Source organism: Echinops telfairi, unplaced genomic scaffold (genome assembly GCF_000313985.2).
Source record: "Echinops telfairi isolate 266 unplaced genomic scaffold, ASM31398v2 ScPeMD7_40;HRSCAF=151, whole genome shotgun sequence".
NCBI classification, from domain to species: domain Eukaryota; kingdom Metazoa; phylum Chordata; class Mammalia; order Afrosoricida; family Tenrecidae; genus Echinops; species Echinops telfairi.
This window is the reverse complement of record NW_022103938.1, coordinates 1,155,624-1,180,593: the sequence shown is the minus strand read 5'-3', so window position 1 is coordinate 1,180,593 and position 24,970 is coordinate 1,155,624. Positions and strand designations below refer to the sequence as shown.

Sequence of the window (24,970 nt, the reverse complement as noted above, 5' to 3'; positions counted from 1 at the left end):
GATAGATAGATAGATAGATAGATAGATAGATAGATAGATAAACAAAAACCCAGTTGCTCTCAAGCCAATTCGATGTCATTGGAGGAACAGAGTAGAACAGCCCCAAAGCGCTTCTAAGAAGGAAACTTTATGGAAGCAGGTGGCCACCTCTCTCGCCAACAAAGCAGCTGATGAACTCAACGTGCTGACTATTCAATTAACAGTCCAGCTCTTAGCCACTGAATCCCAACACATCATTGCTTAGCATTGTTTAATATCGTAGCCATGAAATCTTCATGGGAACAGATAGGCTATAAATCTTTATGGGCGCTACTGGTGGGGGTGAACCCCAACACTTGACATTAGCAGCCCAGCACCCACCCAGCAGCACCACCAGGGCTCCTATGTGTTTGCTATAAACAAGCCAACAAACACAAATCCCCTGCCTTGGGGTCAATGCCAACTCACAGCGACCCCAGAGGAAAGAAAACAAGTGTCCCTGTGGGTTTCTGAGACAGTAGCATTGTACCGGAGTAGAAAGCCCCATCTTTCTCTCAAAATAGGAAAAGTTTTAAAAAATTAATATTCTTCTAAGTAATTAAGCTTCCAGTGATTATCCTCATTTTTATTAATGTCTTGTTTGCATTTTGTTTTAATGGCACAAGTATTTGACTTATGCATGTTTTTTAAGCCATTTTATTAAAATCTATCTTTATGTAAAGCATTCACCTGAACTGTGTTCCCATTATTTTAAATGTATTCAGGAAATTAAGATTAAGATAACTGGTTATAGAAATGTAGTTGTTTGGGTGACTTCAATCACTAAAGAAAAAGTGTATACTGTCCAGAAAAACAACTCATGGTGTGGACCTGGGTAATTTTTCTCTTGTCATTTTCTCTACTAGATATACCTATGGCAAACCTGTGGACGGGAAAGTTCAACTTAGCGTGTGCAGGGAACCCCCTTATGTGTATGGTTCTTGCCGATTTCCTCTCAGCTCGCTCTGTGAAAATTTCACCACTCAGGTAAGATATTTAAAATTATAAACAAATTTGCACTAATCAATTCTCACCATCCATCCACTTTTCTTTCACCTTGTTCCCCTCATTATATCACAAAATTATATTTTTCTACATCCCTATTCCTGTCATACAATTTTTTTATCTTCTGTCATGCTAGTCTTAATTTTTATTCATTGACCAAAAGCAAATTTTACTACTGAGCTGTAAATCCACTTTATAATTCATTTATGATTTAATATCATTCCAGATTGAAGCCTATATACACCTATTACCAAAGAACTAGAAACATATGTCTTCCACTTCACTTGATAACTTTGTGAACTTAAATTGAGGAGGTGTGAGACAGTTATGGCTATTTGGTCTCACTAAATGTGTGGTTATGTTATTTTACTCTCTCTGAACCTAAGTGTGAGGAGCTGTTCTGAGAGGGACATGTATGTAACAAGAGTCTTAAATACCAGCAAGAAAAAAAACCCATTTTTTCAAACTTACAGAAGAGAGGAATTTCTGCAAAGGACTCGCTGCAAAGGCTGGTGAAAGACCATCAGAAACGGGACACAGAAGAGCATGGCTGATTGTAGCTGGGGTTCCAGTGACAATACATCAGAGTCTGACTGCCTCATTCACATAGACAACTGCCCTTCACGTAACACACAGTGTGATACTGCTTATCCGCCAAACCAAGCTCCCTGCCATTGATTTGATGCCAACTAAAAGCAACTTACAGGAAAGGATAGAATTGTCCCTTTCTGTCTCTTAAATGAAAAAAAAAAAAAGAAATTGAGAACCCAATACAATAGTACCGTAATTGCGTTGTCTTCATTAGTATTCTGTACTTGATCTTTAGATCTAATAACGATTGCAATGACTACACAGAACGCACAGACAACATGTATGGTGAAAGCGTTTATTAAGGACGTTAATGAGTTGTCGTATCCGTGGGAAATGCTCAGGATAGAGTTGTTCATCAGGACACGACACAAACTTCTTCCAAGGTTCCTAGCAGAGTTTTCACTCCATTGGACGCCTCAACCGGAAGGCTGATTCAGCCCAAGCACTGTGTGTCAGTTGAACCCAGCTCACAGAAGCAAGTGTCCAGGGGCACCCCACTATAGCAAGCTTCAGCCCCAAGGTCAGCACCCCCAATTACCGTAAGTGCTCAGAAGCACCCCACCACACAAGCCAGCCTCCTGCCCCGAAAGCCCTCGCCTTTACTTTCTCCGAGGGCTGGCAAGTCTACCACTCTGGCCCATGCTCTGGCTCCTGGCCCTGCTGCTGCTCTTTTGATGTTACAGCTGTCTTCCGGAACTCCGGAAGTAGTCTATGAATCTATGAAACCATCCCATGGGTATACTAGGTCCCTTTTATCTGTTTAATTGGTTTAGTAACTGTAAAGTTTAAAAATGTTTTACTTTCTAGAGGATTTGAACTTGACTAACAGATACTAAGAAAAATTAAAAAGAAAATAATAATATCTACTACTTATTTAATGTGTAGGAACTAAGCACTAATCTAAACACTTTCTAGTCATTATCTTATTTACTACTAATAACCTATTATTTATTAATAATGAAGTCTTTATTAATATACCCTTTTTCACAAAGTAATAATAAGGACAAGATTCAAATTTGGGTTTTTTTATGCTAAAGTCAGGGCCTTTAGCCCTGTGTAAATTCTAATTCTACAAATATTCAAAGCTTAGGAACCACAAATACAAATATTTGCAAAACAGTCACTAAATCGTAAAACTCTTCCTCAAAACTGAATAAGAATATGACTGGAATTAACAAAATTATCAATATATTATTGTGAATACATGTGGTTAGAGATAGACTTGTTCATTATTTTGTGGATTAGCAAAATTATAACACCATACGGATTTTTTTAATTTAGCATTACAACAGTTAAAACCTGCTAAAAATTATAATGAAGTTATAGGTAAATACATAAATTAGACATTTATAGAATCACAATGGATTATTTTATAAAATTTGAATCTGAATAAGACAACATTCATAAAGTTCTCAGAGGTTACACATCCCCAAAACCTCTATTTCTTATAAGCCTTTAAATATGCAATCTTTCTTTTCTTGCTATTTTTTATAACTTTTCAGTTAGGAACAACTGGCTGCAGCTCTCATTTTATTAACACAAATACTTTTGAGTTATATCGGGAAGGCTACAGAAGCTACCTTGAAGTACATGCGCTTGTCACGGAACACGGCACAGGTAATGATCTCCACGCTGTTCTATCCACCCAAAGGGATATCACTGTACAGTTTGAATTGCCAGCTGGTGGCCAACTACACACTATTAACATAGTTACTGTCATGAGTTCCTCAAATCCCAAAGTTGAAAGTCTCTTGCTCCAACTAAAATTTTTTCGATGGACAATAAAATATAGTCGCATGTGTGAAAAATGTTGAATTGTAAATATTCTTATTTATAGTTTTACAATGATAAACTTTCTTAAATAATACATTCAAATGGAACATATTCATACACACATATTACTAATTATATTAATATAAATGTATAAATTTAAAATGTTAAGAAATGACTTAAATCTTACTAGTCATCTTTGAACCTTCTCATGTTAAGCAATCTGTATTTTTCTTTTAACTTTACAATTTAGAATAATGTGCATATAATTTCTACTTATGAGCAGATTAAAGCATATGTTTTAACCAGATGGAGAGCAAAGAATGCCAGTACACAATTGCTTAAGGATAGTGAGAGATGCATGAAGAGGTCACTGAAGATATGGGTGCTATTGCCAAGTGCAGTGAAGAAGTCAGATGGTTTCTGGCTATCAGAAAGAATACCATCTGGGGTCTTATAAGCTTGTCTCAAAACAAGACGGATCTCAGTGAGATGATACCTAAGCTCACACAGGAGAAGGACACCAGCCTGTGTGATGCAGAGACTGTAAATAATAAAGTCCCAGACCAGAGAGAAGAGTATTAGAGCTAACATTCTGAAAACCCGGTTTGTGGAAGGGTATGGATGATGGGAAACCCCAAATTCATTTGCAGCATCTTCACTTGCATTAAGTCTCCATTATTCACCTCTGACCATTGACCAGAAATGTCAATAGCCTTGCTGTCAGACAGAGTGCATTGGGAAGTGAGCTACTGCAGAAATAGTTATGTTAACATTTAATATCTTATCACTGCTCTCCCTTTTGACCCATTGCAATTTGTTCTAGTTTTTATTATTCGGTTATCTTTTCAACTGAGGTTTCTATGTTTTATTTAACTATCATTATTGGGGTTTTTGGTTTGTTTTTTGTATGTTTTTCTGTATAAGAAACCCAGGGTAGGTAAACCTAGAGAGACGATAACTGGATGAACTAGTTTCTTTGGGTTATGGCAGTGGGGCGAGGGGGAACGCGAAACTAATAATAATGGGCACAAGAAAGAAGAAAATGTTCTAAAATTGATTGTAGTGATGCACCGCTCTTTTTCGTATGTTTGAACTCTTGAACTGTATGATAAGTGATTTATAAAACTCAAATTTTCTAAAAGAAGACTTAAAAAAGAGAAATAATGAGAAATGGCCAAGTGACTAAGCCTTCAGGGTGAACAGATTAGATGCTTAGCAAGGTGCTGAAGAGCAGCAACTCTGGTTGAGAATGAGGACTGTTCGACCATTTTCTCTCCTGCCAGTTCGCTTCTACAAAACGCACACCGGAAAAACCCGGGTATTAAAACTGTGTAGGAAGGGAGACCTTTAAAAGGAGTGGCTAGATTTTGATATATATATTTTAACCTATAGAATAACTGTGTGACTATTTGGTGATATTTTTCCTATTAATACTTATTTGTCTGCAGGTGTGCAGCTAACAGATTCCAAGTACATAAATATTGATTCAGCAATGGTGAGGATTCAGTTTGAGAATATGGATACTGTCTACAAACAGGGAATCCCTTATTTTGGCCAGGTGAGAGAAGCCACAACTTTATTACGTGAACACTCACTCATTTACTCACTTTTGTTCATTGATTCATTCAATCCAGCAGCTGTTTTCTGAGAAAGCACTACATGAGGGTCTCTCTGCTCTGCATTGTAGGGTGATCTACACTGGAGATTTTCATAGGCTTGTTCGGGTTTATGCCTTTTTATCAAGATGTAATTATTAATACTAATCTCCTTTTAATCTCAAATGCCCAAATTTAGAGAAATTATAGAGTCACCATAGTATTGGGGATATAATGGTAAGCTCGACAGACAGTGTTCCTGCTCTGACCAGCATGAAACAAATCATTTTATAAATAAGTATTTAATTATAGATGTTAAAGTGAAATATGACCATTTTATGACATTGCATAAGAGTCAGAAAACCACAGTCCACAGGCAAAATCTGGCAGAGGCGTGTCAGGGATTCGGTTTTGCTTGCTTGCTTTCCAGCCCCAGGTGCCCATTCATCTTTGTCATGAAAAATTTGGCTTCTCCAGATATTTCATATAAGTGGGATCATAAGTGTTATTTTGTGTCTAACTTATTTCATTGAACATGATTAAATGCTGGTTTTAAAATATTTCATATAAATAATTTTGTTATTCTCTATGACTAAAAAAATAACGGTCATAATTTATTCTAATTTTGTTCATTTCCTCCTTTTCATCATTTGCTTTGGTTTTGTTAATGCTTTTTATTTTTAAGTTATCTTACATGTTTTGCTGTACCAGTTGTTACTTTTATTGGTGAGTAAATTTCTTATACACTTTCTTTCATTTCTTTAGAGTTTGTTATTATTATTCTCTGTCTTCTTACAGTGAATACTTAGGTGAACTTCACCCGTCACCGAGACAAAATGGTATATTCCATGGCTTGTGATTTGCTTGACCCAAATCAAGATTTTTGTGAGTTTAGGGCTTGAGATGAAGCAGAATTTAGGAGCCACGTAAATGGTGCAAAAAAGGCACCAATCTGAAAGACCAACCATGAAAAAGAATAATTTCAGTAAGAAAATTAAAGGGGGGCTAAGATAAAATGAAATGCTTAAAGCAGACAATGTTGGGGAGAAATACATGAGCTGAGAACAGGGTGTATTTGTATTAGGGAAACGGAATTAGATGTGTGTGTAATAGAGAGTGTTTTTGTGTGAGAGAGGGAGCGAGGGAGAGCATGGAGAGAAAGCCACTGTTGGATTGACTGATGTATTTTTGATAAAGTAACTCATGCAATCGTGGGGCTGGCGAGCCCTAACTCTGTAGGTCAAGGGACAGGCTGAAAATTCTGGCAATGCTTCTCAATTCACAATCAGTAGGTCAGGTGGTGAGGAAGAAAGAGGAATTTGGGGAACATGTCTAGTTTTAGTCTGAGCAGATTCCCCTTGGAAAATCTCCTATTTTGCTCTGAAGCCCTTCAACTAATTTGATGAGGGCCACTAACATTATGAGCTGAAAGGAGGATCCGTTTGTATTAATTCCAGGTAAATATTTCATAATAGCACCTAGACTAAAATTTGACCAAACAATTGTGTTCTACATAGACTAGTCAAATGGACACATGAAATTTACCATCATGATGTGGAACAACATTTTATTTTCCCTTTGGTGTTCTTAAAGGTCCTACTGGCATAGATATTGATATAGTCATATTGGGAGGGACTTCTGTTTGTTCATAATTGAGCTTGTTTGTCACGAAAGACTCCAAGTCCATTTCAGTTTTATTCCTTTTTTCTTTTTAAGCGACTCAGACCCCTATGTGGGTTTGAGAGGTAAGGAATCTGGAGGGATTTTTTTTTTTTTTTTTAAAGAAGCACACGCTATATGGTTATATGTGGGGGAAGTTAAGCTGGGGAGCAGTCTTTTTATATCCCACAGTTATATACAGTTCCTCTCAAGAAATGAAATGGACAAGATCCTGTTCACCCTGCATCTATGTGGTTCTTTCTCCACCCCCACCCCTCCTCCCTCCCCCTCAATATCCCATCCCTCTTCTCTTCCCATCCTGCCTCCTCATAGGCACCAATGTCTTGTCTTTGGGTGTATAAAACACGTTTCTTTTTCTGTTTTCTCTTATAATGATGCTGGTATTAAATACCTGTGATTGTAAGATGGACTAAGTTTGCTAAGCATATGTTCTTCAGTTTTGTCCACCTGTTGCGGTGTTTGAGAGTTGCCATTGTTTTTTATTGGTACATGATATTCCATTGTATGGGTGAAACAGAGTTTATCCATTCCCTTGAAATAAGGGTTTTTGGTTGTTTCCATGTTTTTGCTCTTATGGAAATTGCTGCAATAAGCTTAGGTGTACATATATATGTCTGTTCATGTTGTAGTCTTTATTTCTTAAGGTATATCCCCAGTAGAGAGATGGCTGGATCAAAAGGTACTTGGATTTATATTTGTTTAAAAAGTTCCATACTGATTTCCATGGTGGTTGTACAAGTCTACAGTCTCATCATCAATGTAAAAGCATTTTGATCTCTCCGCCTCAGCTCCAGCATTTATTATTTTCGGTTTCATTGAATTTTTCTAAAAGTGTCAGTGTGAGCTGATACTGGGGAGGATTTTCTGGGGGGAGGGGTCTTTGTAAAGCTCTCACTGCATGTACTAGGAACACAGTGAAAAGATCATTCTAGGAACTAAATTATTTATTAGTCTGTCACGAAAGCATTTAGGAAGATGGATTATGTTTTGCATTCTAGAAAATGTGTTTTGATGCCAGTATGAAGAAATAACAGACAGTGACATCACAGGGCAAAGATTGGATAGGAGATTATCACAATGTTCCAGAAGAAATGGGAAATTGGCATAAGGCAATAGCAGTCAGAATCCATATGATCTGCTGGAAAGAGATGATGTTAAATAGATCAAATTGAGAGTGTTTTATCAACAATTAAAAATGTGCGTGAAGGAAACGCCCAACAAGTCCCAGATAATTGATTGGAAAACTAAATTAATGGTTTGACTGAGATAAATAAGAAAAAGAAGATTGGATAGAGTAAGACATAATTCAATTCTGTTGGTTTCTGTAGTCATTATACTATAAAAATATTCAAGACAGTGAAATAGTTGGTCCTGAGTTTCAAAGGAGTATTATAGAGGGAAGAAATCAAGTTCAGGGTCATCAGGATACTGGATGTCTGTCCTGTACTTAAAAGAAGTAGATGGAACTACTCAAGAATGAATGCATGCCAAGAAAGTCTAGTATCAATGGCAGAACCTTGATGTGCTCCATAAAGAATGACTCCCATGTTCACTAAGTGCTTCAGAAGCATGTCTCCTCTCTCTCTTGTACAGATTAAATTGCTTCATCCAGACAACACTCCTATCCCACATGAAATCGTCCAGCTGCACCTGAAGGACAAAGTTGTGGGCAACTATACCACAGATATCAAAGGCATTGCTCAGTTTTTCTTGGATACATCTAAGATTACAAACCCAAATATCACTTTGAAAGTAAGTCAGTCAAAGACAGAAACACCGTTGATTAGCTGGGGCTATGTTTATAATAAACACCATTGATTAGCTGGGTCTATGGGACTATATTAACAAAGTTGGGTCTATGTTAAATTGTATTTATGGAACAGGGAAGAGAATAAATACAAATTTTGGTGTGAATCAAGCATCTTTCGAAATGGTTAAACACTAAGGAAATAAGCCCTATGAGAAACAGAATTGCTTCGTGAATCCTGACACAAGGCAGAAATATGAGATGCATATTTATGTGCCTGAAAGATTTTCACATGAAAATCAAGCTGCTGGAAAGACAATTACATTCTCCTCAAAGGATGTATTTGGGAAACCTCACAACCTATTACCACAAAGTAATGTCTTTTCTGGATGTGTCCAAGAGGGAAGTATCTTATTATCTGTAATAATTAATGATCAAGCTCTCTCAGGCATTTCTTAAAGGATCCTTAGACTTTAGTGTTGATAAATACTCATGGGTAGAGTACTCTCTGTCATAGTTCATAAGAACTTGGCCCTCTCTCAGTAAAACGCTAGACCATGTGCTTAGTGGCAAAAGAATTATTAAGGACAAAAACCAAAACCTGCTGATGTCGAGTTAATTCTGACTCGCAGTGACACGATCACGAGTGTGTTACAAAGTAGAACTGCTGCTCAAAGTTTTTCATGACTGTAATCTTCATGGAAGTCAATGGCCAAGCCTTTCTTCCTTAATGGTGGACTTTGAACTGCTAAGATTTAGGCAGTTACAATAAACAACAATAACAAACTTGATTGCTGTTAAAAATGAAGAAGCAGCCAGTTGCCATTCTGACTCATGTGACACCATGTGTTCTTAATAAAAGTAATAAAATAAAATATGGGTAGAGTAATAAAGTTTTTGAATAATATCAAGCCAGATCTTGATAGAAAATGAATCTTGAAATCTATCTAATGGTCATTCTAGAGATTACAAATGAAAAGCATAAAATAACTCATTGTCTTCCGGTCAATTCTGACTCATAGTGCCCCTTTAAGAGAGAGCACAACTGCCCCTGTGGATTTCAGAGACTGTAATGTCACAGGAGTAGACTGCTTTATCTGTCTCATGAGAGCAACGGGTGGTAACTCCCTATGCTACCAAGGATCACCAGGATACTAGGAGGCTTCAAAAAGTCTGTGGACAAATAAAATAAAAAGACAATGGGATTTCCATGAATTTTATAAACCTGTGTGCTTCCAAGACTGTAACTCTTTACAGCAGTAAAAAATCTCATCTATTCCCCACAAAGGGGCTGGTGGTGTTGACCTGCTTAACTCGCTGTTGGCAGGCCAACATGCAACCACTAGGACTCCTTAGTATACTAAGAATTAGATTACTTAATGAAGAGCAACCAAAAGAGTTCATGTAGAGATAGAGAAGCACGGCAGTCAAATAACATCCAATCAGATGTTATTTCATTTCTCCTTTCTCTTATCCTAAAATGTCTATCAATTTGATTCTTTGTGTAGGTAACCTACAAGGACAGTGAAAACTGCAAGGTTAATGGCTGGATGTTACCCCATTACCCACAGTCCGAGTACTTTGTACAACGATTTTACTCTAAGACAAAAAGCTTCCTGAAGATTGTCCCGGAGATGGGCGAGCTAAGGTGCAACCAGAAGAAGTGGGTGAAGGTTCACTATCTTCTTAATGTGGAGGGCTTGGAAAGCAAAACCTACATGGCGGCCTTCAATTATGTGGTAGGCACCAAAAATATTCTCCCACCACAAAACAGTTTCCTGACTCTCAAACTTGCCCCTACATGTAACAGGATGTTCAAAGTAAATATTAAAGCTATCACTGACATAACTTAAATTTACATATTCTTAAAAAGTGACACGTAGACCAAGTGATCACACCTTGATGCACTTTCTCATCCTTCCCTCATCATCGCCCTTTTCCATTTGGACCCACCTGGGGCACATCATCATTCTAACACTCACCAGTCATGGGGAACTCAGTTGTTCTCAGTGGCTGTAACGTTGGTTCCCACCCACGGTGACCTTATGCATCGTCACACACAATGCTGCATGCACATTCCTGTGCCTTCTCCTGGATCTTTGATATCATTGAGTTCATTGTTGTGCTATTGGATGAATCCATCTCACTGTGGGTTTTCTCCATTTTCTCTGATCCTCTCTCTACCAAACATGGTCCCCTTCTCTAGTGATAATATGATTGTTTAACCATGGGCTGTTTAGAGAATTAAGTGCAATAACATGCATAAAGTCAGTACCATCTGACACACGAAACGTACTAATAGCTTGTTTTTAGTCTAATGGATTACAGAATGCTATTCTATGCTTTCTAAATGGATGCATAGACCTTCATTAAGATTGGCGAGGATGATATAAAATGAATGAACCATGAATTTCAATCAGCAAACATTTGTTTAGTGATTTTCATATTCTGGATACTGTATTACACACAACGGAAATGGAAGAAGCAGAACATTGTAAAACTGGAGACAAAGTACTGCGTTATAAGGACGAAAGTGCAGCAATAGACCATACACATTCACTAAGGGGAGGCAGAAGAGCAAATGATGCACTCTAGGTAGAGTTCAGGACAGGAATTCTCACAACGTGGTTCTCAACTAGCGGTATCAACATCATGGAAACTTGTTAGAAATGGGAATTTCTCAGACTCCACCCTGAACTAGGAAAATCAGCAATTCTGGAGCTGGGACCAAGCAACCTCGCTTTGACAAGTCCTCTGAAACAGGTGGCCAGGTGATCGCAATCAGGTATTTGGAGTGATATGACTGGCATTTCTCGTCAGCATTTATTCCTCTTGAAATAGCTTAGGTTCGACCCTCATCTGCTTTGATAAGACCTAGGCAATTACTTCTCATGCTCCGATTTTAACCGATGGATGATGATCCCTAATGTAATTTCATAGCTTTTCTTTTCTTTAATTTTCTTTCCTTTCTCCCTCCCTTCATTCTTTTCTTCATTTTTATCTTTAATTGTTTTCTTTCCTGTGTACAAGGGATACCTATTTATTCAAACGTGACAAGAATGATTTTGTTCTTCTAATGGAAATGTATTCAATATCTTCCTATTGCTATTAAAATTAACACCAAAGTCCTTTCTCATGCCTGAAAGCCTCCCCCTCGGTTTGCTAAGTGCATGTTACATCATTTATTTGGGGGGTCAAATGATGCTCCCATGGTTTCCCTTCTGCCAATGATTCTTTTTTCTCATCTACGACCACCACCACCTCAGCTGCCTGTGTCCGCCTGTTACCTTGATACATACTTTCTAAGAAAACCTTCCTTGACCTCCCAGACCATTCATGAGCTCTTTCATATTGGCCTGACTGGACTTTATTTCTCTCCCTGACACTTATAAAAACCTACGCATATGCCTAACGTATGCATGCCAGTGTTTAAAAGCTCCTGTTTCCTCACTAGTCGGTAACCGCTGTCAGGTCGACTGCTTGATTGTCTACCATTGCACAAGGGGGCTTCAAATAGCTTGTGGGAGAAAAAAAATCTGCTACCTTTTCATTCCATTTTCCCACAAAATTCCAAATCCTCCACCTGTGTGCATGTCACACCGGAAACCCTCAATACAATATTTTAGACTGACTGAATGGAGGCTGAATGAATTCTATTAATGAGCATTATGAACTTGAGCAAACACCTCAACCTTTTTGTGCCTTGGTTATAACAATTCCTATCTCACTCTTTTGGGACTTCAAGAAATAAATATATATATAACCATACTCAGAAAAGTACCTTACAAGCTCGGAACATATTGAGCTGGATGCCTCTTTGCAACTGTTCTACACCAAATGCATTACCTTGCAATTGACAGAGCTCACTTCTTTTTCGATCAGTTGCTTACCCGAACCAGGCACTCCTGAGAATTAGTGATTTTAGAGTTCACTGAAATAATGGTCAGAGTAAAATTATCAACCCTAGTCATTTCAGGCTGTATAATCTTATGGGAGTTTTCATTCTCGGCAAGTCAGTGTATCTTCTTTAGTAATGCTCTGAAATCTAATATAAAGGCAATGATTTTCTTAAAAGATCCCAAGTCCCCAGTCTGTGCTTGAATTTTAGATCAGAGTATAATGATATAAATTTATACTCATTTGTTGATAAGTGAAGGAATAAAAACATTCTTCTGGGAAACCACTCCCCTTTCTTCACAATTTTAAGTGGAGGTAAATGATTAGTTCGTGCAAGCAACCTCATTTCCCAGAAAACACTTCAAATATTGGGAGACAGTTGATAATACCTCTGTGTAACTTATTTCCATCAAAGTGAGTAAATTTAGGAGTAATTCAACACTTATAAATAGGAATGAAAAGTATTTCACCATCTCAGAGGGAACTCTTTGTTTTGGAATGCAGAAAATTAAATTACTTTTCGCTAATTTAATAACTCATATTTTTTTCAACAGTTATTAGGATGACAAGCTGAACTACTTACTGGTACCTTGAATTTACTGATGAATCCATTACATTTTATTGTTCAGTCCACAGGAAGAGATAAATCACAGTTTATAATTCAATGAAATTTAGTTACAATTCCCTAAACGCTATCATATTTTTATTCTCAGGTGATTTCAAAAGGTGTAATTATTCTTCACGGGCAACATATTGTCAAGATCAGTAATGCTGGTGAGCCTCATAGTTTTAACATAGAATTGAATGCAAACAGAATTAATTAATTGGATGTATTTTATATGCTTTTAAAAAGTTACTGTTCTTTCATTTAGGTTGTTTATTGCTCCAAACTCACCTTTGAAAATATGCAATGTTGTATGAAAGGGGACAATCCTAAATAAACAATATAGTAATTCATGAAGCTTGACAGGGGTTAATATTCAAAGCACTATTATAAAGTCACTGGCCCTTCGCTTTCTCTTCCAAAAAGAACCGCAAGGAGATATAGTCAAACAGAAAGAGTTGAACAGCTCAACATAATACGGCTTGGAAGTTTGAAGCCTTAACGGATATCCAACTATCCCTTGTTATTCTTTATGGGGGTGTTGGGTCAGGTTATCTTGTTCACTAGCTAGTTAGTGGGTAAGATGGCTAAAACTTTTAATAAAAGTTTCTGCTCATTGAAAAACATTTTTTTTTGACAAAACAGTTTTACCAAGACACTTTTTTCAGTTTGCTGCTTGTTTTCACAGATGGGAAAGGCATATTTTCCATCCCTATACAAGTTAGCATGGAGTTAGCGCCCTCTGCAGTTATGTTTGTGCACACCTTACATCCTGGAGGAGAAATGATCGCTGACAGTGCCCATTTCGAAATTGAGAAATGCTTCAGAAATGAGGTAAGAATGAGACCCTCTCTCAGATTTGATTAATCTGTTAGAAAACTAAGAAATTGGATGCATACTGCATTTAACTAAGTTTTCGTTATTCTGAACATTACAGAATGAAAAATTTTAAAAGGATGATAAAGTTAGGAGTTTGGATGATTAAAAAATAACAGACTTAGGACAGCCATTTAGGATATTGTTTTTATTTTTCTAAGCTATTGCTGCCATTAGAAGGGTGAGTCACTGAGAAGATTCTCCCAAATTGTGGACGTTTGATGAATATTACTGTGGTCTAAAACATAACTCTTCTCATGTGGCTTGCCAGACCCATCGCCCTTTGTCTATTGCTACTTTCAGGTCAACTTAAAGTTCTCTAAAGAAAGCAGTTTACCAGGATCCGATGTCAGCCTGCATGTCTCAGCTGCCTCCAACTCTCTTTGTGCCCTTTGGGCTGTAGATGAAAGTGTGTTGTTATTACGGAACTATAACCAGCTATCAGCACAAAGTGTGAGTGATTAAACCAAACTGTATTTGCTAACAACGGTATAGTTTTACAGGGACCAGGTGGCACAGTGGTTAAGCACTCAGCCGCTAACCGGTAGGTCATTAGCAGCTCCATGGAGAAATACGTAGCAGTTTGCTTTGTAAAGATTTAAAAGGTGGAAACCTTATGGGCCATTCTCCCGTGTTCTGTAGGGTCGTCCTGACCCAATCCCAGTGGGTCTGTTTGTTTCGTGTGTATCTTTACCTTACATAAAAACGGCAATATGTATATAAACTAGGCAATGAAGAGACTGGCTAGAGTCCAAATGGGATAAAAAAAAATATCTAAAAGTTCAGATGTGTAAAATGAACTCTATTTACTCTAAGTGCATGAATTGTCTTATGGTAAAGTGAGCAATAATTTTTAAATAAATAACTTACTGAATGTCCACTATTTGACAAATATTCTGATATGTACTATGTAATTTTATTTTATGAATTATAATTTTATTAACTATAGTATTAATATTGTACTACCATCTTGGGCTCAGGGGGATTCAGTAACTCAAGTAACACAATGAACTTGAATGAGTCATGAAAGAATGTTGAGAACTTCCTTTATCTATAAATTATTCAAATTCAATTGTCTCACCAATCTTTATTGATTTTAATATAAGCCAATAATCAACTGCGAATATTTCAAAATGTTTAGAGCTCTGTGTTCCTATACTTTTCTAATAACTGGTATAGGCAGAATGGCAAACTTCCAAAATATTTCCATATATAAAGCTTATAAGAAGAACTCATTTCCATGACAACAGTTTATTCTCTTCTATTTAGGTGTATAATGAGCTATATTACAGGCAACTATATGGCTACTATTTTAAAGGACTCAATTTAGAGGATGGCCCTAAAGAGCCATGCCTTAAACATGAAAAAATTCTTCACAATGGCATTTATTATGCACCGGAATGGGCTGACTTTGGAAAAGACACCTATGACCTTGTGAAGGTACGCTAACGATTGTTACAGTGGTGAATGTAGGAGACAAAAATAATTGGAATGAAAATCCAAGTTTTATATGTTTTAGCTAAGAATTCTCCAATTGCTTTATAATTCAGAAGAACTATTATTTGAAAAATGATCCATATTCCTGAATAATTATTCCTGTATGCATTATGGACTGGGCGTCTGATATAAATTCCCAAACTTTTGCTTCTATACCCACTCGCCCCCAAATTAAAGTTATTTTAAAGTATATAGATTTTAAAGTATTTACAAAAGGGATTTTCTTAGTGCAACAACAAAATAAAACAAAAATGTGCCTAACTCAAGTTATTGAATATCTTTAAAAAGTAAAAACAATTGTCCATGAACTCATTCCAATTCAACGCCATGTGTGTTGGAATAGAATTGTTTTCCACTGGGTTTTCAATGGCTGAGATCTCGGGCCTTTCTTGGTAGCGGGACTTGGGTCTCCAGCACTCCAGATGGTGGCCAGGCTTACTAATGTGTATACCACCCAGGCATGGAGTAGTATATAACATGAACCTTTATATTTTCCCTTCTCACTTACACCTTTCCATTAACAACTATTCACTAAGGAAAAGGAAACAGCAGCAAATAAGAGAAACACCGGGGATTAAAAATACGCTGTTGCTCTTGTTAGAAGTTGAGTTATTTCCAAGACATAGCGGCCCGACGTACAACAAAAGGAAATACCGTCTGGTCCTGCACCTTCCTCACCACCACTGCCGTCGAGTCCACTGTTGCAACCACCATGTTAGTTCATGTCACCGATGGCCTTCCTCGTTTTCACTGACCCTCTGCTTTCCGCATCGTGTTCTTCTCAAGGGACTAGTCCCTCCAGATAGCATGTCCTGAGTACAGGGATCATGGCTCAGAGTCTCACCACTTTCTCTTCTAAAGGGCATTCTGAATGTAGTTCTTTCAAAACCGATTTGTTTGCGCTGCTGGCAGTCCTTCATATTTTCAAGTCTTTACCAACACCGTAATTCCAATGCAGCGATTCTTCAGTCCTCTTTCCTCCCGGTCCAGCATTCCCATGTATGTAAGGCAGTTGAACATAGCATGGCTTGGGTGGGGTGCATCTTACTTCTCAAAAGGACATCTTTCCTTTTTAATACATTAGCGAGGTCTTCTGTAACAGACTTGCCAAATGCAATACATCATTTGACTTCTTGACTATTACTGTCATAGGTGTTGATTGGGGAGTGTAAGTAAAATTAAATCCTTTATAGTATCAATGCTTCAATTGAAAATATAAAACTTAGAAAATGTCATGGAAGCATCACTAGATTTGTGACATTTAAGGTTAATTAAAGAACAGAAGGGAATGAAAAAGATTTAGATAACAAAAAGGTGTCCAAATTGCAACTCTAGACTATTACATGATCTAAAATGGATTTTTGTCTTGAAAGGCAATGGGATTAAAGGTTTTTACCAACTCTCATTACCGGAAACCAGAACTGTGCAAGTATTCCAGGTACCCTGAATATGATGTTGAAGAAAACTTAGGTGAGTCTTAGTATAACGTGAGGGTCAAGTAGCGGCTTGTAATCTCTTTTCCTGCATGAAATAAGTTGAAGACTTGGAAAAGTAGGCAAAATTTATTTTTTGAAAAAATATCTCCTGTAATACCAAATGTTATAAATATACAAAAAAGAAAGCAGAGAAGTCTTTATGCTTGTGAGTTTATATTGCATACAAATAATATACAAACAACATAACTGTGGATTATATTAAGTACTATGGGGGTTAATATTTATTGAATGGCTACTGTGCATCAAGCAATGTTATACACATTTTATATATTTTAATCAATTTATTCTTACAACCTATAGAAGAGGAACTCCACTTTACTGATGCTGAAAGTGAAGCACAAAGAAGTAACTTGCCAAATGAAACACAGTTAACTGTCAAGGATGTGATTGTAGTCCAAGCATTTGAGACCCAAGTCCATGTTTTTTAATTAAATGGTACTAATTAAAAGTACTAATGAAATAAAACAAGCTAAGGGGAAAATGGAGGCTATAAAGAGGTAACTGAATTATCAGAAACTTAAAAGAAGCCAAGAATTACTTAAATCAACTTCTAGGCAAGTTCAAAAGTAGACAAGAGATGTGAAGGCACAATAAAAAGGAAAGGTAATAGACAAAAACTACAAGAAAAGAGATCTAGCCTTAGCCTCACCCCTCGGTACACTCTATCGTAACGTTAGTGATTACACCAAAGGAAATGGAGTGGTACAAATGGATCGCTAAAAGAAGCAGAAATCTCAGGAATAATGCATTGTGTTCATGACAACTTGGTAAGTAATATGAGGTATATGGGAATTAGTGTGGAAAGAGTAAGCAATTAATTTAAATTATTTTCATTGCAAAAGGGCAAATTAGGGAACAGGAAGACTTATCCTTTCACAGAAACACCCAGCAAATAATAAAAATTGTCAGAATCAACTTTGGCAGAACTCTGGGAAATAGCTAAAATTTTATAACATCCACATGAATGCTGCATAAAAATCAAAAAAAATTTTAAGGATATTTAAATGCTTTTAAGAAAATCTCTAACGAACTAGATGTAGCTGGCCACATCTGAACTAACAGATTTCAAAAGCCACCTCTGAAAAAACTATCACTTTTAGTTTATTTAAGCCATTAAACAAATAAACAACATCCAGCTGTAAGCAACACAACAAATCCCGAAGGGGGGAGGGGGAGAATGATTGACAAAGTTCCCATATTATCATGTTAAAGCTGAGTTTTCAATTAAAAAAAACTATAAGGCATGCCGAGAAATAAAAATGTATGGCCCATTCTCAGCCTACGGAGCAAACACAGGAGCAATGGTGAGAATGGCGCAGAAGTGGCCTTGTTTCACTCTGTTGGACACAGGGTTGCTCTGCTACCATGCTGACCCCATGGTACCCACCTTCAAGAAGGCACAGATTTCAATTTATAAAACCTGGACTTAAATTTACTGTCTCAAATATATATTTGAATGGCCAAAAGGAACTACGGACACACACACAAAAAACTAACGAAAGCCAGAACGATGTATAAACAAATAGAAATGGTAATAGAGTAAAATGATTAAGTTGCAAAGACTAACTGAAATGAATTCACTAGTTTCTTCAGCAGATTTGCGCAACTACATGAACCACTGGACTCAAAGACAAAGTGTTATTTTCCATTAAAGGAAACACAAATAAAAGAAAATGAACACAACATACAAAGGCCGATGGGATACGATCAACTCTTTCAACACATACAAAATCAGAGTCCCAAGATGGGTGGAGAGAGAAAGAACGGCAAAAATCTCCCCAGACGTGATAAGGCACATTCACACATCCAAGATACTTATTTACCTCCAAGTAAGATAAAATGTGCCAATATCTACACACGGACACATTATAATCAAACTGTCAAAAGATAAATACTTGAAATAACAAGCGAAAAGAAACCCAAAGGATGCAGAGAAACAGTCTTTGGTGGATGGTTTATTTATTTTTGATATTCCTATCAGCACTATGAGTAGGTCACTGTACTGCCTACCAATCACCTGGGCCCGATGCCCTCTTGGAGGTGGTGTTAGGTACCATGGAGGCAGCACAGACCCATAGCAACCCTGTGTGCAACAGAATGAAACAAGGCCAGTTCTGCGCCATCCTCACGTTTGTTTCTCTGCATGGCACCCAAAGGATCTCCATGGAGATTAGTGATTAGGTAAGTTAGTTCTCATCAGAAACCCAGGTGATCAGTAGGCAGTACAATGACCTGCTGATAGGACTATAAAAAATAAATAAACCATCAACCAAAACCCCAGTATCAGACAAAACCGTTGGCTAATATATTTACCTATGCTTTATATATTCACCTTTACCAATGTTCTTCTCATATAGCTTTGAGATGCTGTCTAGGGTCCTTTTATTTTAACCCGACTCTATACGTTTTCTTGCATGGAAAGTCACTAGCAAAATCTTTTTTTTTTCCAAACCATTTTATTGGAAGCTATTTCAGATAGCATACTATTCCATAGTTCAATAACATCATGCAGTATTGTACAATTGCCACTACAATTAGTTTCAAAACATTTTCTTCCTTCTTGAACTCCTTGATTAGTTCCCCCCATCCCACCCCTCACCCTCAGGAACCCTAATTCTACTTTGCTGTATAGGTTCATCAATCCTGGGTTTCATATGCCAAAAAACATGTTACAAAAATTCAAGAGGGCCACCTACAATGTCAAAATACATCAGATATAAATCCCAAAATGCAAAAACACAAACAGAAAAATAGATCATGCCTAAAGTGTATCAGAGGGAGGATCAAGTGACAAGGTTTTAACTGTTCAAGTTAGGCTTACCATTTTGATCTCCTATAGTCCTTTCCAATACTCTGTTTGGTAACCAGTTTACTCCCAGCCTTCCATGATGGATAGAGGGAAGGCACCAGAGGCTTATTCCTCTGCAGAACTCACAAATGTCTACTGGGCTTCCACTGCCATCCACAGCCTTCTGCAAACCAGAATCTTACAAATTAAGCTCTGATACTCCTTCCTTCGGCTTTACATTATATAATTTAAAACCCTTGGGTCATGGATTTTGATGTGCTTCTTCGAATGTGGACTTAGTTGACTTCTTATTTAGATGGTTGTTGGAAACAAGCCTTTAAGACCTCAGACAATATTTTAGCTGACAGCTGAGCACCATCTAATTGCTTCACCACACTTTGCTTTAGCACTTCTCTTCTGTGTTTCCTGCAGGGGGGCACACACCTTTTCATGATGCTTTCATTTCTGAAGGGTAGCTTTGCCTGATATATTATATGCCTATATAATTTTAAATGAAAATGTATATATTAACCATTATAAATATGTCAGTGGACACACAGTGGATAAAAAAGTAGTGTAAGTCAGGAGGAATGAAACTGTACAAAAGTAGAACTTTGTATACTATTGAAATATAGTTAGTATTAATTCAAACTACATTGTTATGTTTAATAAGTTCATTTTAGCTACAATGGTAACCACTTAGAAAATAACTAAAGTAACTATAAATAGAAAATGAGAAATAAAAATGGAACACTACAAAAATTTTTCTGTATGTGAAAATGAGCAAGAACATGCATTAGAGAAGAAATTAAATATATACCCATCAAAAGAGGCATATATAAACCCCTGTCATTGGATGAATTCTGACCCATAGCAACCCAATGAGGCAGAGTAGAAATTGCCCCTATGTTTCCAAGGCTGTAAATCATTACAGAAGCAGTTTGCTATATCTTTCTCCCACGATGGACTTACAGCCAACCTTTCAGTTAGCAGCCAACGCACTACCAAGACTCCAGAGGTGTAAATAGGAAGAGGTACAAAAAAAGACATTAGGAATAATGGAATGGATATATTTGTGTTAACATATAGCTGAAAAACATTATGCTAAGGGGGAAAATCCTAGTGTTAATAAATGTTACTATTTTCAAAATTAAAAGGAAATACAAAGCATTGCTTTATATTTTCTACATATACATGGAAGAATTGCAAAGTTAGATGGGTGTTTAGAAGCTGATAAGTACTTTTACTTTACCTTTAGGGTTTTGTTTTACAGGATGGTACATCCCCATATTACTTGTATAATGTGTGTATAAGGGCAGTATATAAAAATGTCAATGACAGGTGACAATGGAATGTATAATTCTATGTTAACTTTTTAATAAAGATTTGTAACATATCCATACATTAGTCATTAAAGTAGGATCTTCAAACTTTAGTAAAAATTATTGCTGAGGATTAAATGAGTTAAAGTAAGTAAAGGTCTTTTACAACAGTGACTTAGACAGCAGTAATTCAATAAATGAAAGGTAGTAAGTCATCCTCAAAACAAGTCTATTTGCTAGGAAGTTAAATATGGCTTTTTTACATATACAATAGCTTTGGATATTGTGCTTTGTCTTCCTCTAGCAACAACTCCAAGTGGGATGGATGGTGATACGAATCCTAAAGATTCTATAGGTTTACAATCTTCACAATCTTATACCCATACTCTGAGGAAATCATTTCCTGAAACCTGGGTTTGGAATCTTATCACAACTGAGTAAGTTTTTGTTTGTTTGTTTGTTTGTAATTTGGGTTTATGAAGTTATTTTTTTCTTTTGAACAAAGTCAGGAGTTAGATGAAGTATTTCAGATATAAAAATAACTGGGTCCAAATGCTTAAAAATTAGGAAAGCCTGTTAAAAATTTTGCATAATCTGACAAATTTCTAACGCCACTCTTTTCCTCCTTTTATTTTCTTTATTCTTTTTATTTTCTCTTTCATTTTCTTATTTTTTCAAATATTTTCAAATATTTATTATTTGCTTTTATAATAAGATGGTTTTGTTGGGAGAAATGTTATATTTAAGCCCATAAAACAGACCAAAATTTTGTTTTCTACTGTATGAAATGATGAAAACAATTCTCAACAAAACATACAAAGGTAAAAGAGAAAGCGCAGAGGAGAGGTAACAAAATGTAGAAGAAGAGTAGAAAAAGTAAAAGATAATGAAAAGCAGGAACAAAGGGGGGTGGAGGATGGAAGGAAAGTTGGAGAAATTACTTTTTAAGTAGTTACCATAAAAAATTCAAGAATAAGGCTAATGTAAACATTTTAAACTTGAAAACTGTATTATAAGGCTCATATTTCTAAAATTACCAGTAAAAATGGCTAAGTATGGCCAAAAAATCATTTATAAGTAAATTAAACTTGCTAGTTGGGTACCAGTTACCATGTAGTCAACTCTGACACATGGGAAAGCAACTGTGATCCATGGTGGTTATTTTTCAGAAATAGGCCTTCAGGCCTTTCTTCCAACGACCTATTGGATGGACACAAACCTCCAACCTTTCCGTTAGCGGCTAAGTTCATTAGTCTTTTGCACAACCCAGGGTCTCCAAACTACTCGAGGATTTATGCATCTCCAATACATGGAACAAGTCATTACATTTTAGATCTTAATTATCCCCAAATTTCTAAATACATTGAGGTTAACAACCAATCCCAGTCTATCAATGATGAAAGAGATAAATGAGTATTTGTAAGTAAATCGAAAATTAAGGTCAACTATTACAATAATTTGTACTTTGTTAGGGATTATAATAAAGGAGCGCATCGATATAAATTAGGGTAGAGTAAAAGGATAAGAGCTCAGAATTAAGAGCCAGATACAATCTAAAGTAAATCTAAGGTAAGGGAAACAGGTACTAAACACATTTCTGCACATGGGAAACATGAGCTTCTTTGTAAATAGGTCCAAAGGAGCCCTGATGGAACAAAGGTCAGCCCTTGGCAGCAGGCTAACCTACAGGTGGTGGTTTAAACTCACCATGCTCTCCAGCACAAAGACTTGGTGATATGCTCCCCTAAAGATTACAGCAAGAAAACACTGTGCAGCCCTTCTACTCTGCCACAAGAGGTTCCTATGAGACCATACCAACCATGGCACTTCACAACACAGACAAGGAACAAGGGGCCAGACACGGGGAAGGGGGATGAAGAAGGCAGACCTGACTATTGTGGCTCACTTAGCAGAGTGGCAGTTGAAGGACACAAAGCACTGAGTAAATACATAGTAATTACAAAAGAGGGAAAAGCAAAAACCATTGCTACATGGAATAATTTTTTAAGTCACGATATGATAATTTCCCGAGTTTACCCCTCTACCTTAAATTTAGCTGGCCCTGCAGAAGCCCGCCAAAGTCAGGTTTTTTTGTTTGTTTTGTTGAGAAGATATAGTTATACATGGACTTCTTTATTAGTACATCACATTACAAGGTCACATTGTGAGATACTTGCCACACCTATAATGTAACAGAAAATACTTAATTTGTATAGGTGAAAAAGTTGCAAGTAGTACTTTTATTACTGTGATTTACTGCCAGCATCCATAATTGGAAGTGAAATAGAATTCAGTGACTAATGAAAATCAAGATGTATTATTTTACTTCATGAAGTTCATAAATACCCGACTTCTATCCTGGTCCAGAACTCCTACTTTAGGGGTAAACTCTGGGCATGATTAGGACACACCTGGAAAGATGCATCTAGAGAAGAGACAAGACCTCACTCTAGAATTCCCACTGTGGGTGCAGACACAGTTCTGCACATTCAGGCCCTGTGGACGAGAAGATGGTATTAGAAAACAAATTCACCAATGTAGACTCCAGCTCTCCTGACGACGACGAACAGTTTTTGAGTTCAATTAGCTTAATGTATCAAGGTGAAGTCTTCTCACCATCTTCCACCTCAAAAGCACATGACATGATGGGGTTGGGGGCAACATGTCCACTATGCTAACGAGGTCTCTTGGGGGTAAGTCCCCTTTACCAGCCACTCCTTCTTCAGCATGCAGGCCTCTTGGTACGGGGGAGATGGGAGGCTGTCCGACTCCTAGTCGTCCTCGAGATCCAGGGGGTAACTTCCATAGGAATCATAGGCAGGGTCCCCACAGGTCACGAATGGCACGATGATGCGGGTGGGGCCATCTAGCTGGTTGAAATCTGGGTCGTATGTGTGGTCCAATAAGGGTTTGGTCAGGTCTGGTATGAAGCCCGCAGGAGGGTCATAGCCCTGGCAGACAACGAAGGCCTCAATGCTGGAGTTCCGGCTGCTCCGGGGCTTGGCACACACCACCTTCGAGAAGAAGACGCGCAGCTGGCTGTAGAGCAGCGTCACATCCCGGCCTCGGAAGATCTTGGACACAAAGCAGCCCCCCGGCTTCAGAACGTGGGTAGCAATGTTCAGAGCAGCTAGGAGGAGCTGGGCCTGCATGTACTCATCCACATCGCGAAGGCCAGTTATGTCGGGGGCCCCATCACACACGACGAGGTCGGCGGGGCAGCCCTCAAAGTGCTGACTGATCTCCTTGGCCGTAGACAGCTGGGTGATGTCGCCCTGGATCTGGAACACACCTGGAAGCGGGGCCATCGCCTGCAGGTCCACCGCCACCACGTGTCCGTCCGTCATCCTCTGGCTCAGGACTTGGCTCCAGCTGCCAGGGGCTGCGCACAGGTCCACAGCCCGCACCACCCCTTGTAAGAGCTGGAATTCCTCGTCGAGTTGGAGGAGCTTAAAAGCGCTGCGGGCGCGCCAGCCGTTCTCCGGGGCCAGGCGGCAATCGGCATCCTGCTTGTCCTTTGATGTCCGCCCCATGTCGCGCGCTCGGATGGGTCCGGGGACCTGCAAACAAAGCTTAGCTTTGAGCGCGGGAGAAAGAAGGCTGCTCGGGCAGCAGCTGAAGCTTAGCGACAGCAAAGAGGAACCGCGGGGCTTCAGGGCGAGCGGACGCCAATGCCTGTCCCGCAAGCGCTTCGGCGAAAACGGCGCAGCACCGTTAGCGATGTGATTCGCTGTGATTCGCTGAGACTCGCTGTGATTCGCTGTGATTCGCTGAGACTCGCTGTGATTCGCTGTGATTCGCTGAGACTCGCTGTGATTCGCTGAGACTCGCCGTGATTCGCTGTGATTCGCTGAGACTCGCCATGATTCGCTGTGATTCGCTGAGACTCGCCGTGATTCGCCGAGACTCGCTGTGATTCGCCGAGACTCGCTGTGATTCGCTGAGGCTCGCTGTGATTCGCTGTGATTCGCTGAGACTCGCTGTGATTCGCTGAGACTCGCTGGGACCTGCTCGGAACATACAACGTGAGATGTGCGTTCTGTGATGACGTAACGCGAAACCACTGTTTCGATTGGGCCTT

At 38.1% G+C, this 24,970-nt stretch overlaps 2 protein-coding genes across 2 annotated transcripts; one reads left to right on the top strand and one right to left on the bottom strand.

The window, feature by feature from the left end:
* Nucleotides 1-4,636: 4,636 nt before the first annotated feature.
* Nucleotides 4,637-23,567, top strand: LOC105979908 (ovostatin homolog 2-like). The gene is made up of 10 exons (XM_030885714.2): nucleotides 4,637-4,718; nucleotides 4,836-4,945; nucleotides 8,256-8,414; nucleotides 9,918-10,148; nucleotides 13,020-13,080; nucleotides 13,599-13,744; nucleotides 14,090-14,239; nucleotides 15,056-15,226; nucleotides 16,657-16,753; nucleotides 23,383-23,567. Exons 1-10 carry the CDS (start codon nucleotides 4,637-4,639, stop codon nucleotides 23,565-23,567), a joined length of 1,392 nt encoding a protein of 463 aa, XP_030741574.2.
* LOC123521699 (putative tRNA (cytidine(32)/guanosine(34)-2'-O)-methyltransferase) lies at nucleotides 20,213-24,577 on the bottom strand. Its single transcript, XM_045290509.1, has one exon. It carries the CDS (start codon nucleotides 24,420-24,422, stop codon nucleotides 23,661-23,663), a length of 762 nt encoding a protein of 253 aa, XP_045146444.1. The 5' UTR covers nucleotides 24,423-24,577; the 3' UTR covers nucleotides 20,213-23,660.
* Between the last annotated feature and the right edge of the window lie 393 nt (nucleotides 24,578-24,970).

Coding starts and splice junctions, on each gene's coding strand:
- LOC105979908 (XM_030885714.2), top strand. CDS start 4,637: ATGAGGACTGTTCGACCATTTTCTCTCCTGCCAGTTCGCTTCTACAAA. Junction 8,415..9,917: donor ACCCAAATATCACTTTGAAA/GTAAGTCAGTCA, acceptor TTCTTTGTGTAG/GTAACCTACAAGGACAGTGA. Junction 13,081..13,598: donor TGTCAAGATCAGTAATGCTG/GTGAGCCTCATA, acceptor TTGTTTTCACAG/ATGGGAAAGGCATATTTTCC.
- LOC123521699 (XM_045290509.1), bottom strand. CDS start 24,422: ATGGGGCGGACATCAAAGGACAAGCAGGATGCCGATTGCCGCCTGGCC.